This window comes from Bubalus kerabau, chromosome 1 (genome assembly GCF_029407905.1).
Source record: "Bubalus kerabau isolate K-KA32 ecotype Philippines breed swamp buffalo chromosome 1, PCC_UOA_SB_1v2, whole genome shotgun sequence".
In the NCBI taxonomy this organism is placed as follows: domain Eukaryota; kingdom Metazoa; phylum Chordata; class Mammalia; order Artiodactyla; family Bovidae; genus Bubalus; species Bubalus kerabau.
In genome coordinates, this window is record NC_073624.1 from 188,907,108 (window position 1) to 188,922,368 (window position 15,261).

A 15,261-nucleotide genomic window follows, 5' to 3' on the forward strand; every position below is an offset into this window, starting at 1 on the left:
GTTGACTCAGTGAGTGGGCCAAGAAGGCCACTCGATCCTTCTTTGTGGTGGGCTTCCCAGGTGTCAGGTCCCTCTCTGAGGGTCCAGCCAGGTGGCCACCTACAGGGAGCGTGTGGATCCTCAAGCCCTGGGTTCCATCACTCCTGCCCACTCATCCCTCTATCTCAGTGCCCCTAAGTCCCAGAGCAGGTGCCCCTGGCTTGGGGCTCTAGGCTACCTCCAGCCTGTGCTCCTGACAGACAGGGCTCATCCCTGGGCTGGCTCCATGGGTGCTGACAGTCTTGACCCGTCTCCTCAGGATGGGGGGGATCCCTGCTGTGAATGGTCGAGGAGAGCGTTTGCTTCTGCACATTGGAATCATCGACATCCTGCAGTCCTACAGGTGGGTCCTCGCCCCCTATCCTGCCAGGGTGGGTGCATGCCCCTGGCCCGACTTCCCCACTCCCCAGTGAGAGCCTGGTCAGGGACAGGTCAGGGCTGGCACAGGGCAGGGTAGAGGGTGGAGTGTCACTGGCTGACTGTGGGCCCTGCTGTGTGCCAAGACTAGGCTGCCCCATCTCCTGCTGGGGTCTCCCTCCCAGTGTGGAGCAGAGCAGGCAGCTTTCCGAGCAGTGGGTTTCTGTGGAGACCCGGGTAGGGTAAGGTGGGCACAGCCCAGGGGGTGCGGCCAGAGCCCATCCTAGGGCAGGAGTGTGTGTCGAGGAGGATATCCTTCCCCCTGCAGCCCAGAGGCGTCTGGGGGAGCTGCCTGGAGGCAGCAACGTGCTCCCCAGCCCAGGTGTGGTATGGGGGCCTGGCTGGGGTACTGGGTGCTCCCTCCAGCAGGGAGGAGACTGGCTCAGCCTGGGCCATGGGAGAGAGGAAGGGCGGGCTCCGTCCCCCATGGAGGGCCACGCACCGCAGCCTTTCCACTTCCTCCTGCAGAGCACCAGCGATAGGAGCAGCCAGCCAGTGGGGAGGGGTCAAGGGGGCTGGAAAGAGCGGGGTGGTCTCTGACTGATACAGCAGGTGGCCTGGTTCCTCTCGACCAGGGCTCCTATGCCCTCTTGATGCCAAGAACATTCCCAGTCATGATGATCACAAAGGTCCCTGGAGACCACCTGTGTCCCCTGGGATGAGCTCACCTAGAAGAGACCTCCCCCGGACGTGGAGGTGTGGCTGATGTCCTGGGCGTTTTCTCCTCTGCAGGTTCATCAAGAAGCTGGAACACACCTGGAAGGCTCTCGTCCATGATGGGGTGAGCATCCTCCACTTGTTCATTCTGTCTGTCCATCCACAAACATCCTGACTATCATCCTGGGCCAGACCTGGGTGCTAAAGAGCCGAGGGACACGTCCACTTTTTTGGAGCCACGGTCACAGGCCAGGGGATCAGGGCCAAGACAAGGCAGTGAGGCAGCCATGGGACCCCCCAACCAGGGGCCTGAGCCATCTGTGAGGGTACAGGCTTAGCATACAGGCTTCCCGAGGGAGGGGACTAGGGGCCCCAAGTGAGTTAGAAGTGAGGACAGGCTGGGAAAGTCAGGGGCCAGTCAGGCAGAGAACATTCTGGAAGTGTGTGATATGGAGGGGGTCTTGGGCCCCAGCTGCACCCCAGGGGCAGCACTGCACAGCTCTGAGCCCGCTGACCCTGCAGATTGGCCTGCTTACACAAATGGGCTCAGTTGTTCAAAAAAAGTTGGAAATTTGTGTCTTCCTGTGAGCACAGCTCACCCGTAAACCCTTGCAGTGAATTACTTCAAAGTGTAAAATACTGTGAGGACCAATTGCTGGGGTTAAACTGTCCACCTGTGGCCCTAGTCCGGCTGTGGACCCTCAGGCAGAGGCCTCTCCCCCAGTGCCCCCACAGGCCAGTTCTTACTTGAGTGCTAAGGGCTGTCTGTGTGTGAGCAGTCTGCAAAACCCAAGGTCCCAACAACCTCCCCCACTATGCCTCAGAGTGTTTCGAACGTCCGGGGGAGCTTTGAGAATGTTCCCCCCTGGGTGGGGCCGGCGGGAAACCCTTCTGTGCGGTGAACCCACAGCAGAGGGCAAAGCAGATGGAGGGGTCGCGACCCTGTCAGAAGATCGAGGTCAGCTCCAGAGGGGCCCAAACATCAAAGTAACCATCCAGGGGCTTCCCCAGCAGTCCAGTGGTTAAGACTCCGAGCTCCCATCATGGGGGGTGCAAGTTTGGTCCCTGGTTGGGGAACTAAGATCCCACTTGCCATGCATGCACCATGGCCAGAAAAAGTAACCATCCAGGTGTGTGAACCCTGAGACTGGTATGGTGGCGCCACAGTACTGGGGGCCAGCTTCTTCCTGCATGTCCCTGTACACCCCAGGCGTTGCCCTTGGCACCTGGCCCAGATGGCAGCCCCCATTTTGGCTCCAACCAGAGAGAGGGGCTCTTCCTCCCGGGGCAGAGAGACTCTTCTGCTGTCTTTGCTCACTCACCATCAACCAGCACGAGTCCCCGAGGCCATGTGACTGCCTCAGGGCAGGCCGGGACGGGAGGCCCTGTGTCCAGATGCGTTCTGTTACGTTATAGCCGGGGAGGCCGCGAGGCAGTGTCTGAGGACGTCTCTGGTGGTCACACTGGATCTAGTGGGCGGGGACCAGGGATGTTGGCCCCACCCTAGGGCATAGGAGGGACCCCCAGAGAACGACCGGCCTTCGATCAGCAGTGCTGGGAGACAGTGCCGTAGCAAGTGAGCAGACTGGATCTAGGGACAGCCAGGGTGTGCGCCCAGGGGCCCTGCAGGATGGTGCCCCAACTGTGTGCCGGGCTCCCTGCCTCACGGGCATCCCAGCCCTGCATCCTGGCCTGCCCAGCAGCCTCGGGTCCACCCCGGGGCACTGATGAGCAGTGCGTGGCCAGGGCCGCCCCACCATGAGTGCAGGAGCCGGGTCTGCCTGCCCCCAGGACAAAGCCTTCCTTTGTAGCAGGGTCAGCTGCACCTTCTACCCCCCAGCTCTAGAGGTTCTTTCCAGTTTCTTGATTTTGATGTTCATTCAGTTACCTCTTTGAATAGCCATTTTATTTATGAAGGTCAACAACTAAAAATATGGACACCATTACCACAAAACCATCTCTCTGCCTCCCTGTCTCTGCCACCACTACCATTTCCTGGGGTCCCATCCCCACCAAGGTGACACAGCAGCCCTGACACAGGGACTCCCACGGGCCCCCCCAGGCCTCATCCCCTGCCTGCCCTCAGGCCCCCCTTCCCTTCCCAGGACACAGTCTCCGTCCACCGGCCCAGCTTCTATGCCGAGCGCTTCTTCAAGTTCATGAGCAACACGGTTTTCCGGAAGAACTCCTGTGAGTGTCCGGGCCCTCTGGGTGGGGGTGCAGGGGGAGAAGGGTGGGAGGTCAATAGCAGGGTAAACCCAGGGTCCTGGTCCTCCGCTCACCAGCCCTAGGACGCAGTCAGGGACTTGGTCCAGGGAACAGGGCAGCTGGGTGGCCCCTCAGGGACGTGGCATAGGGCAGGGAACCCAGGGAGCCCCCGGCCTCTGGGACTGGATGGCTGTGTGACGCAAACTGAGCCGCCACCGTATGTGAGGCAGTGGTCACCGGAGGCGCGGGAGAGGCTGGTGACAGGCCTTGGTGGAGCCAGGGTGGTGTGGAAGGTGTGTCAGGGTTTTCCTGCCTCCTTTGACCCATTGGTGCAAATCAGGACGCGGGGGCCCCAAAGCCATGCAGCCTGGATGGGAACCAGGCCCTTGACTTCTGTGTCTGAGAGTCGGGTGGGCTGAGGCCCCAAAATGCTAAGTAAACATTGGCAGCTGCTGATCCTACTGCTGTTTCCAGGGGGCTAGAGTGGGAGTTCTGGGTCCCTGGGATCCCATCTCTGCTAGTGGGAAGGACAGGGCACCTGGGCTCCTGCACTCCGACCCTGCCCCTGCAGGCAAGCCAGCTGGAATGTAGGGCAGGCTTCCCCTACCGAGAGCAAGAGCGAAGGGTGTTGGCGGACAGGCTGGAGGTGGGGCAGTGGGGCAGCCAGGCTTTGGTACAGAGGAAGCTCTGGGGTCTGTGGGGCCCTGTCTGGGTGCTGCTGCGGTGCTCGGCTCCCCAGCACCAGCCGCCCTCCCTCCACAGCCCTGAAGTCCTCACCATCCAAGAAGGGCCGTGGTGCCTTGCTGGCCGTCAAACCCCTGGGGCCCACGGCCGCCTTCTCGGCCAGCCAGATCCCCAGCGAGCGGGAGGATGCACAGTACGACCTGCGGGGGGCCCGCAGCTACCCCACACTGGAGGACGAGGGTGAGCAGGCGGCTGGGAGACGAGGGGCCTGAGAAGGGAGGGCCCTCTGTGCTGAGAAGGGGAGGGCCCTGTGCTGGCCCCAGCCTGGATGGGAGGGGCTGGGTCACAGTCACCCCCCTCAGCCCAGGATCTGCAGCTGAGAAGTGGGGAGCAGCTGGGACTGGGCCCCTGGAAGAGCCACAATGAGAGCTGAGCACAGAATTCACCCCCCACTCCCTACCCTCAGGTGACAGGCTCCCATTATGTCAGAGACACATGGAGACCTGGGGGGATGAAGTGCTTAATGGAGTCAGCCTGGTGTTCAGCAAGGTCCCTTCCATCTCCTGAGTCAGAGATTCCAGGCAGGGAGGGGCGGGCATGGTGGGGGGAGCATCAAGGAAGGGAGACACTGCCTGTGCAAAGGCCCAGGGGGCAGGACGGGGCCTAGCCTGTGGGTGTCTGGGGAACAGCAAGAAGTGTGTGTGGCTGGAGCAGAGCGGGGCAGAGGCCAGTGGAGCAGCACCCTGAGGGGAGTTTTTAATTGAGAGCAGGGGATAGGTACTGGAAGGCCGAGGCCAGGGGGAAATTGGAGCATATTTCTCCTCCTGAAGCTGGCGGGGACAACAGTGTGAGATGGTGGGTGAGAGAGAAGACATGGGTAGCTGGGGGTCAGCCAAGTTGCAGGTAGAGCTCAGAGGCCTGCCAGGAGCAGCCCTGGGTGCCTGGCTTGCACAGGTGGCCACTTGTTCCTCCCCCTAGGCCGGCCGGACCTCTTGCCCTGCACACCGCCGTCTTTTGAGGAGGCCACCACCGCCTCCATCGCCACGACCCTGTCCTCCACGTCCCTCTCCATCCCAGAGCGGTCCCCCTCCGAGTCATCGGAGCAGCCGCGGTACCGGTAAGTGGACCTGACCATGTCCCTGGGCCGCGGGATGGGTGGGGTCGTGGGGTGGGCAGGACGTTGATTGGGAGGGCCCTTACCCCGCTTTTTCCACGTGTTTGCGGTCTCTCTGCAGGCGGCGCACACAGTCCTCGGGACAGGATGGCCGGTGAGATGAAACCCCAGCCCTCTCCCTTCTGTCTTGTCTCTTCTCCCCTCTCCCCCACACTCCCTGCCCCCATCCCTCCTCTGCCTTCCCCACCAGAGAGAGCCCTTTCTCTCTGACCACACCATTCTGAGCAGATTCAAGTTAGGCTCTAGAAGCAGAGAGAATTTCGGGTCACTTGGAATCTGTCTTCCACCTCGGTACCCAGAGGACTCATCTCCCGCACTTGCCTGTTGGTTCTTCTTTCTCCCTTTCTTAGTAATATTTGTAGAAATACAAAAGGAAAAACAGAAATGCCTGCCCCATGCCTGCTCCCCTCTCTGGGAGTAACCCGCGGACGGATTTTTTTGTCTCATGCCAGAGACATTTATGAATATACAAAGAGACACACATTTGGGCCTGTCTCGCCCTCTCCTTTCAACCAGCGTGCCTCTGGGCGCCGCCCTGCCCTTTGCTCTGTCACCTGCTGGCGGCAGGTCACCTCTGTGAGCAGGTGGAGTAGGTGCTGGTCCCCTTCCTCTGACAGGCTGTGGCTTGCCCTCCTGCGCATGTGGGTTGTTCCCAGGTGTCTGATCTTGTAACAGGACTGGAGTGGAGAGGGGTTGTTCTCTGTAATTGGTTTTTGGGGGGCAGTAATTTCTGCCAGTTGGAAAAAAAATCATGTGCGTCACCCTCCGTCCAGCTACCTGCTCTGACGTCAGCCACCCGTTTGCTCTCCGGTATTGCCATCCAGGGAGGTGTGCCATCTGCACACCCGGTTGCTGGCATGTTCTGACCCACCTACATCAGGGATCTAAGCCTGGAACTCCAGAACCACCCCAGCCCCCTAGTGCAGGCCCCAGGCAGGTGCTTAGCTGCCCCAGGGGGTGGGAAGGATCCAGATCCCATGCACTCATTATGCCCCAGCTGGTGCCAGAGTCACAGGCTAGCCCCAGGTGGATGGTCAGTCACTGGCCCCTTGCAGCCCCAGGTGGGCAGAACGGCCAGGGATCAGATGTGAGCTGGGCCAGCTCAGGGCCCTGGTCAGATGGCGCCTAGAGATAGCACCTCCTGGAGCTCCAAGCTTCTTACTGGGACTGGAAACTGACACCGGCTTGGAGCTCAGCAAGCACTTCCAGGGCGGAAGGGGGTGAGGAAGGAAACTGAGGCGTGGCTTCCCTTTGCTTCCAGGCCCCAGGAGGAGACGCACGCGGAGGAGGACCTGCAACAGATCACAGTGCAGGTGGAGCCCGCGTGCAGCGTGGAGATTGTGGTCCCCAAGGAGGAGGATGCAGGGTGAGTGGGCCCCACGGTCAACTGACTAGTTCTTGGTCTCAGGTTCTGCTCTGGTCCCATTGGCCAAGCGTGGCCAGGTAGCCTGCTGGCCGAAGGCGGACTGGGAAAAGTAGTACACAAGCTAGGGGTAGGGCTGGGGCTTCCAGCTTGGGAAGGGAGCGAGGAAAGCCGGGAATAGTGTAGGTCCTTCACTCTGGGAAGGGTTTCCTCCTCCAGGACTCAGAGCTGCCCTGACATCTGAGGTGACTTTTCCTGCCACATTTCCTCTCTGCTTCCTCTTAGTTTTGCCGGGGCTTGCACGACAGTAACCTACGAGGTTTTCATGGGTTTTCATGGGGGACCAAAGCCACGTTTGGTCCCCTGTTGTGTTCTGTTTTTATCTCATTCACTGTAACTCACCAGTAATGTGTTCTTTCTAGCTGCTTCTGGCTTGTTTTTCACTTGTTTCTTTTTTCCAGTGTAGGTTGAGTAAGTCCCTTCTTGTCTTTAACAATGAGGCCCTTAAGGCTGTGTGTTTTCCTCTGAGTGCTGCTATTGCCATGTGCCATGGGTTTGATACGAACCAGTTCTTTTATATTGGCTCAGGTACAAATGGGTAGTAATTTTCTTTTTTTTTAAATTTCCTCTTTGAATTAAGATAGTGGCTTTCAACAACCTGAGGGTGATTCTGCCCTCAGGGGACAGTGGGCGATGTCTGGGGACATCTCCGGTGGTCATGACTCGGGGGTTTGCTGGCATCATAGTGGGGGCCAGGGAGGCTGCTCTACAACCCACTGTGCCCAGGACTGCCCCCCACAGAGAATGACCTGCCCACTGTCAGCAGCGCTGAGGGCGAGACCCTGGACTGAGGCATTTCAGGGGTGTCTCTCGTGTTTAAGACTTTCTGTTTACCTTTTTGGTACTTATTTCTAACTTTATTAGGTTTTGAGCTCCTCATCTGAGAAGTGAAATTTCTCACTAATTGCGTGGCCGCCAGCCATGGCCTCCGGCACATTCCCCACCTTCACTCTGTGCCTTAGTTTCCTCATCTGTAACACGGGACAGGGGCTTCTCTGGTGGCTCAGTGGTAAAGAACCCATCTGCCAATGTAGGAGACATGAGTTCGATACTTGGGTCTGAAAGATGCCCTGGAGAAGGAAATGGACCCCACTCCAGTATTCTTGCCTGGGAAATCCCATGTACAGAGGAGCCTGTGGGCTACAGTCCATGGGGTCCCAAGAGAGTCAGACACAACTGAGCAAATAAACAGCAGCAACACAGGACAGCAGGCCCTCAAACAGGCCTGGCACCTAGGAAGTGCTCCGGAAAGAGGAGCAAAAGGTTCTGGCCCCTCAGGGGTGGGTGTGTGTCCCCACTTTACAGGTGAGGAAACTGAGGCCCTGAGAAAGAATGTAGTCCTAATGGTTGCCCAGCGAGTGAGTGGTGAGGCAGGGATTTGCCCACAGGCATGCCCCTGAGTGGAGGGGCCAGGCCACCTGCTTGGAGCCGGGTTCTTGGTTCCCTTGGCAGCAACAGTGCTTGGGGGTGTTTTGTTATGTGGGGGAACCAGAATGTGTCAGGCAGAACCCATCCCTGCCATTGAACTTCCTGCATCTGTGGTCTCCATGATGAGGGATGGAGGGAGTGGGGAGGGCCAGGCTGCGGGGCGGGGGAGATGCATGCTTTCCAGAGCTCCCCCAGGACTCCCATGTCCTGCCCGTGTCCCCAGGGAGGGGGCGTCCCCAGCCTGTGCCTCTGCCGCTGTCGAAGCGGAAACCGCCAGCCAGGCCTCCGAGCCCGCCAGCCAGGCCTCGGACGAGGAGGACGCGCCTGCCACGGACATCTACTTTGTAAGTGCCCCAGGGCTCCCTCCCGTCGCCGGACCCTCGAGCATCCGCGCTCATCTGTGCTTACATGTGTGTAGACGTGCCCGTACAAACCCACGTATGCTCATGTCCACCTGCATTCACACACGGGCACACCACTCCCTCACACGCTCCCACTGACTCGTCGCACACTCAAGGCGCTCGTGCACACCTGCAGGTGCACTCACTCAGGCACAGGCACGAGTGTGTGCTCACCTTTTCACACGCAGATCCATGTTCCTGGCTCGCTCACTCTCAGGTGATGTGGCAGCACCCCGCGCCCCCCCCCCATCCTCCCCAGCCTCGTGACCACATCTGGCCCTGAGCCCAGCGGGGCCTGGGGAGGTGTCTGGAGTCCCGGAGTGCTCAGCCCCCTGGCCCGAGGGGAGGCCCAGGCTGACCGTGGGGCTGCATGACACACACCTTCTCTCTGACCGGGTGGTGGGTACGGCGGGCAGACTCCATGCTTAGGGAGGCCAGGGCACCGAGGCGAGGGGCAGGTGGGCTCCACGATGCCAACCTCATGGGACGAGGACACACAGCTGCTCCTGGACAAGGTGGGATCTGTCAGAGCAGGAGGGTGCCCTCCCCTGGGTACCTGGGACCTCCCTCCAGAGCTGGCCATCTCCTCCCCCTCACACCTCCCACAGGCAGGCAGGAACCTGGATGAAGTGGGTCCTGGGGGGCCTGGGAGCCCGCAAAGCCCAGTCCAGTGACCGCCCAACCCCTAACGGCGGGTCCTGAGCTGTCTCCCCAGGATGCCCCGCTCTGAGATCAGATGGTCCTAATTACAGCAGAGAGGGCCAAACCCCAGCCCTGCCTGCTGTCCTCTTCTCAGACTTTCACTCTCACCTCTGACCCGCAACCCTGCCCTTGCCCGGTGCTGGGCCTCGGGGCTGTTTGGGTGAGCCTGGCCGCCCTGCTGACATCGCTGCTTTGTAACAGACCCCTGCTCTCAGTCCCCACGCCAACGCTGCCTGGCCTGCAGGGCACCGAGCGAGCGCCCCCTGTGTCCCCCGACCCACCCCACCGGGCTGATCTTTCCCGTTCTCTGGATCTGTGTGTGAGGCGGCCCCAGGGGCCATGTCCTGTCAGGAGTCAGGGGCGTGAAACCCAGATTTGCAGCCAGGCCCAGCACGCAGCGGAGAAGACAGCCAGTGGGACGCCCACCCCCTGTTCCCGCTTGGCCATCAGCCCACCTGTCCCACCCGCTGCCCTCCCTGCCTGCCCGCCCGCCAGACTCCCGTGGCCTCGTCCTGTCACTTCATCCTGTCCTCTGTTTGCTTCCTCCCCCGCCCGCCCGGCCCGCCCAGTTCACCGATGGGAGGTACTGGATTTACTCTCCCCGGCATCGCCGACTGCGGGCCGTGACGCTGAGCTCCTCAGGGACTGTAAGTGACCACGGCAGGCCTCCAGGGAGCCAGGCCCCACCCCGCGCCCTGGGCAGCAGGGAGCCACAAGTCCTGGTCCCTCTTCCTTCAAGAAGGGACGTGGGGAAAACATCGCTGTGGCTGAGGTCAGCCACACTGGCCCGCCTGGGACGCTGGGCTGTGGGCGTCCTGTCGGGACGTGTACTCCCCACTGAATTGAGCGTCATGGCACCTGCGGGCACACCGCTGGGGCTCCCAGGGACAGCCTGGCCATGGCAGGGTCGGCATCTGACCCCCAGCCCCCAGACGCCCCTGCCCCTCGTCCCAGCACTCCTGGGTCAGGGACGTGTCACGTGGACAGCTCCCACTTGTTCAGATTTTGCTGCCAACAGCACTCCCAGAGCGTCTGTCCCCTGAAGGGGGTGACCTTCTCCCAGGTCAGCGGAAGGACCACAAAGCCAAGCTCTTAATTACAGGAGAGAGGAGTTGGTGTCTCTGTACCTATTTCACAGATGGAGAAACAGACCTTGGCTCCCCAGGTAGCCCACGAGCACATAGTGTAGACGAAATCTAGGTCCCAAACTTCAGGCGTATGTCTAATAAACACTTATCCACCCGGCGTATCTGGGATGCTGTGGGGATGTTGTGTGGCAGTGGCATTGTTAGTGCTCGTTATTGTCATCGTGAGCAGTAAATGGAGTCCCAGAGAGGCCAGCTGACCTCCCAGAGGCACACAGCACTCAACGGGCAGAACAGGGCAAAGATCTCAAGCGAGACTTTGTGTTCTCAAGGTGAGGCTCCTCAGAGGCCACACTCCAGCCCTGTCAGTGGTCCCTTCTGAGTGTCGCTGGCTGTCATGCACTGCCGAGCAAGCCTTGAAAGGGGAGATCCCCTCCACGCTCGGTCCAACCGGGGACACTGCGCCCCAGAGATGGTCCCAGAGATGGTCCCAGAGCTGGGGACACGTGGTGCCCAAGGGCCATGGGGATAGGAGCCAGTGGCAAAGGCCATCTGGAAGGGGTCAAGCGGGCTCTGAGATGTGCCTGGGGTGTGGGGAGGTGGAAGAGGAAGGGCTGTCTTCACTGGGGGCACCACAGAATCAGATACTTGGGGCCGATGGGTGGAGAGGGAGGCAAAGGAGCAGCAGGAGGAAGGCTGGACCCCAGGGCCTGCTGTGCGGCGCAGGCATGCCCTGGACTCAACTTCTGTGGGTCACCCAGGGCCAGCTCATCACAGGGTTCCTGGGAACCCCTGTGTCACCCACATTCTGAGCCCAGCACGGCCACCACGCCAGCATCAGCACCTGCTGTGGCCACAGACAGGCCTGGACCTGCGCCTTGGGCTCCCAAGTGGCCAGACATGGGTTTTATGGCTCTGTAACCCCCTGAAGCACGAGCAAGGCCTGCACTGGGGCCTCACCCTGCTGCCGTGGCTCTGGGTACCTTTGTGGGAACCCGCCCACATGAGGACACAGGCTTCTTGGGCCTCTGGGTCCACGTGGGTACCATCGTGGCCTGTGAGCTGTGGAGAAAGTCGGGTGCAGCAGGTGTAGAGGCAGGGGCTGTGTGGGTACCTGGAACAGGTGGACTCCGAGGGGCAGGAGGGCAGAGGCTGGTTGCTGATGATCCTACCAAGCAGCCCAAGGAGGGTTGGGTCTGGGGGGCCATGGTGGGTTCAGGGGCCATAGGACAGCCAGGGGGGCGTGGCTAGGACAGGTGTGTGCTCTGGCTGGGGTGGAAGTAACAGGCTGTGGGGTGTTGAAGGCCGGCATGCAGTGGGGGGAAAGAGGAAAGACAAGAAGGTGGCTGGGGGAGCCCCAAGGGAGCTGCCAGGCCCAAGAGGGTTCTGGTGCTAAGAGCAGACCCAGGAAGAGCAAGGGGGGCTGGGGAAGTATACGTCCTCCCCTAGTTGAGCTCCGCCTGGGACCCCTGCCCAGACATGGCTGGAGAAAGATCAGCCTGCCCCTGCCAGGCCCAGGAGCCCCTTGGTGGCCAGTCCCCACTCTGCCTGTGCCCCTCCCCAGGAAGGCATCCCTGTGCTCCAGGCATGGGGCAGAGAGGCCTCTGCTGCTTGCTCTCTGGGGGGCACCTGCCTCGGTCCCAGAGCAGGTCTGTGTGTACTGGGGCAGGAAGTGGGCTCCACCTTGTGCCCCTACCACCCAGGACCCCCTGCCGTGGGTCCCCAGGGCGGTGCTCCAGCTGGCAGTCCCCAGTGGTAGGCAGGCCTGAAGCTGGGGTGCTGCCAGGCTAGGGCAGAGGTTAGGGGGCCAGGGTGGGCGGACAGCAGAGCAAACGGAGCCCCGCCCGCCACCCCCTCCCGCTGTGCCGGCTCTGCCTTGACCCACGTGCCGCTTCCCGCTGCCCACCCCGCCCCCTGCCACGCTCTGGCCACTCAGCCCCGGAGGCCCGGCCCCCACCCCACCAGGCCCAAGGGCCATCCAGGTTGGGGCAGGTCCTGTCAGGGAGAGGGCACGGGGGCTGAGCCGCCCACTCGTCCCACGTTGGGGGTCCCCCTCTTTTATTTCTGTTTCTTCCTTCCTTCCTCCCTGTCACCTCTCGCGCCTCCTCGCACCCTGCTCTTCTTCTGCGCCCCTCCTGCACGTGCCGCCCGCCCGCCCACCCGCCCTGCAGCCCACCGATGAGAGGAGCTGGGTGTACTCCCCGCTTCACTATAGCACGCAGGCCCAGCCTGCCTCCGACGGCGAGAGCGACACAGTAAGTGAGCCCATGGCTGGCCAGCCGGGCCCACTCGGGGCTCAGACCATGGCCTCGGCCCAGGAGGGCCTGAGGGCCTGACCCCCAGACACCCCTGGGACCGATGGGGAAACTGAGGTCTCCAGTGGGAGGGGCAGCCAGGCTCTGCCGTGCCATGGCCTGTGTCCAGCCCTCAAGGCTCCCGGGGTCCCTGGCTTGTGTCATTAGCCACGGGAGGCCGGGTGGGTGGGGAATGGCCCTAGCCCACCATGAGCTCACCCGCCCCCTTGCCTCGGCAGTAATTCCTATGCAGACACTGACCCGGAGCCGAGTGCCCGCTGCTGCCCCGGCCGCTTCCTGGAGGCACTGCCCGCCTCGCTCAGCCCAGAGCTCGGGAGATGCCCGCCTGGCAGCCAGCCCTCGCCCTCGTCCTCCCCTGACGACACCGACACTCCTGGCTGCTGAGCGACCCCCATCCGGACGGCCTGCCCCGCCCTGGCTCCCCGACAACTACCTACGCCTGATACTGTGAACCCTCCTGCATTTCCGATCATGTATTTATTTTGGGTCCTTATTCTTTGCACAGACATGGTAGCACACATGGGTGTGTTTTTTTAGAAAAAGGAAAAGGCAAAAAAAAACCCACAATGGAAAAGAAGAAACTATTTCACTGCACTTTTGGTTCATTGCTGTGCTTGCATGTTTTGCTGAGGGAACCTGCGCCCCAGCGGAATCCACTCTAGGTCTGGGCCAGGGTGGACAGGCCCCTAGGACAGAAGGGCCACCGCGTTCCCCAGGGTGCCTCTGGAGGCTGCACACTGCACCTGCCAAGCACTGTTGGCTCAGGTTTTTGGGCCGAGAGAGCTGGACACCATCCTTGAGGGCAGCACAGTGGTGGCTGGGGATGGCTTTTCACCAGTGGCCCTGCTATCTCTCAGCATCTGTCTCCCACCACTTGCCTCCCCTGTGACCGTGAGCAGGAATCCCCAGGCGTAATGAGAACCTCCATGTGGACACATAGCTGCCCTGACTCAGTGGAGCTCAGGGCTGTGGGCTTCTCTCTTCTCTGGAAGACGGGCCAAGGCAGGAGGAGGCAGCCAGGCACTGAGGCCCTGGGACTTCCCAAGGTCTGTGTCCTGAAGGGGAGCCCCCACGGGCAGGCCGCCAGGGCTAGAAGACCAGACCCCCCTCCTGTAAAAAGATGGAGGTAGGCATCCTCTCTCTTTTAAATGATGGAGACCCCTGTGCTGATTGAAGGATAGGAGAAGAAATTCTGGGTGAAAAAACAATTTTTTTTGGATGGTCCCAGTTCTGGGTCCCGAGCCCCACAGGGCGACTGCCAGGGGCCCCGCTGCGTCCATAGGCAGCTGCTGGAGCTGACAGCTTTGCAGGGTCTCTCCTGCCTGCCTCCGGAGAGGGACGCATCAGGGATTGTTCACCTGGCCCACCCGGCCCTGCGTGGGAGGAGCTGGGAGCCAGTGTGGAGTGGAAGTTGCACTTTGTGGAAGAACTCCCACCTTTGCCTCCCTGGTGGAGCCTGAGATGGCTGGAGAACCCGCCAAGCCAGGACCTGATTTTCAAGTTCGTTGCAAGCTGTGTACACTGCTGTCTTTTCCTACAAGGGCCCCTCGTCACCTCCCCTGGCACAGCCTGCTTTGTGCACCTGGACGGAGCCTCTTGGCTGGCTGCTCCCCTCCTCAGGCTGTGCTCTGGGGGCTCTCCGCTCACAGGGCCACCAAGAATGCCGCAGCACGAGGCTTGGGGAAGAGGATCCATCAGAAAAATCCTACAGGTGTTCTGCTCCCTTCCTACCCGCAAGGGGGTGTCCAGACCCTGGAGCATCCTCACCTGGACTTCCACCAAGGCACTGTCCACAGTGCCCCATGCGCACAAGTCCCCAGTTGGTGCCTGCCCTGTCCCGCCTGGAGGAGGTGGGCTGAATGGGCAGAGGTCTGAAGATGACTTAACCTCCACTGTTACGTTGCCCCAAGGCTGACATCAGAGCCCCTGCCCAGGCCCCCAAGGCCAGCTGCAGAGATGTGGTGCATCCCTTGGGGACGACCAGAGCAGCAGGCCCCATGTCCAGGGCGCCCTCAGCCACCTGGAGCCGGGGAGTGGGGCCCTGGGGCTTTCCTGAGTGAATCACAGACAGATGCTCACTTGGAGAAGTTTGCAAACCTCCTGGACATCATGATGTTTGCATTCCTGTGCTAAGTCATGAATACCCCTTCAGAGTCCCCTTTGTGTTGGTTGTATTTTTTTTGTCCCTTTTTCAGAGAACTGTCACATGGATGCAAGGTGGGCCTCGGATTAGGCTGCCGGGAAGCGTGTGCTTATGGTCAGGGTGAGAGGGTGGGAAGGCAAGACCTTATTTGTAACATGCAGCGAACTCATGGCCTTCCCCAGACCCCCAACAGGAAGGGCCCTGGACCCACCCAGCTGTCATCCCACCCCCAGGATAGCAATCTGCCAACTCCTTGGTGGTGATGCCCTAGTTCCATCCCAGCTTGTCCTTGACAGCTGCTGTCACTGAGAACATGGGCACTGTCTGCCGTGCCATACTGGACACGGGAAAGGTGTGTCCTGAGACTGACAAGGTGGGACCTCCCACGTGTCCCCTCCCAGCCTCCATCCTCTGCCTCCTCTCACCCCCTTCCTCCCATCACCTGGCTCAGTGCAATACTCCCATCCCCATGGGGTCCCCTGCCATGGTACTGTCGCCGCAGCCCCTCAGTTCCCACCCCAGAGCAAGCACCCTCGGTCGCCTTCTCTGGTAATTCAGTTGCATCGCCTGTCCCCACCCCAACCC

At 61.0% G+C, this 15,261-nt stretch overlaps 1 protein-coding gene across 4 annotated transcripts in view; it reads left to right on the forward strand.

Moving 5' to 3' along the window:
- The window catches only part of PIP5K1C (phosphatidylinositol-4-phosphate 5-kinase type 1 gamma), a 47,819-nt gene extending 34,692 nt beyond the window's left edge, over window positions 1–13,127 (forward strand). The window contains exons 9-19 of one of the 4 annotated variants that reach the window (XM_055547178.1): window positions 299–382; window positions 1,189–1,237; window positions 3,219–3,303; window positions 4,084–4,245; window positions 4,984–5,122; window positions 5,241–5,273; window positions 6,441–6,545; window positions 8,254–8,374; window positions 9,703–9,780; window positions 12,390–12,473; window positions 12,752–12,893. In XM_055547178.1, the coding sequence (XP_055403153.1) occupies window positions 299–382; window positions 1,189–1,237; window positions 3,219–3,303; window positions 4,084–4,245; window positions 4,984–5,122; window positions 5,241–5,273; window positions 6,441–6,545; window positions 8,254–8,374; window positions 9,703–9,780; window positions 12,390–12,473; window positions 12,752–12,754 (943 nt within the window). In that variant the 3' untranslated portion in view covers window positions 12,755–12,893. Of the gene's footprint in view, window positions 1–298; window positions 383–1,188; window positions 1,238–3,218; window positions 3,304–4,083; window positions 4,246–4,983; window positions 5,123–5,240; window positions 5,274–6,440; window positions 6,546–8,253; window positions 8,375–9,702; window positions 9,781–12,389; window positions 12,474–12,751 lie in introns of all 4 variants that reach the window. The other 3 variants (XM_055547188.1, XM_055547207.1, XM_055547196.1) reach the window with 3 other exon arrangements.
- The last annotated feature ends 2,134 nt before the right edge of the window (window positions 13,128–15,261 follow it).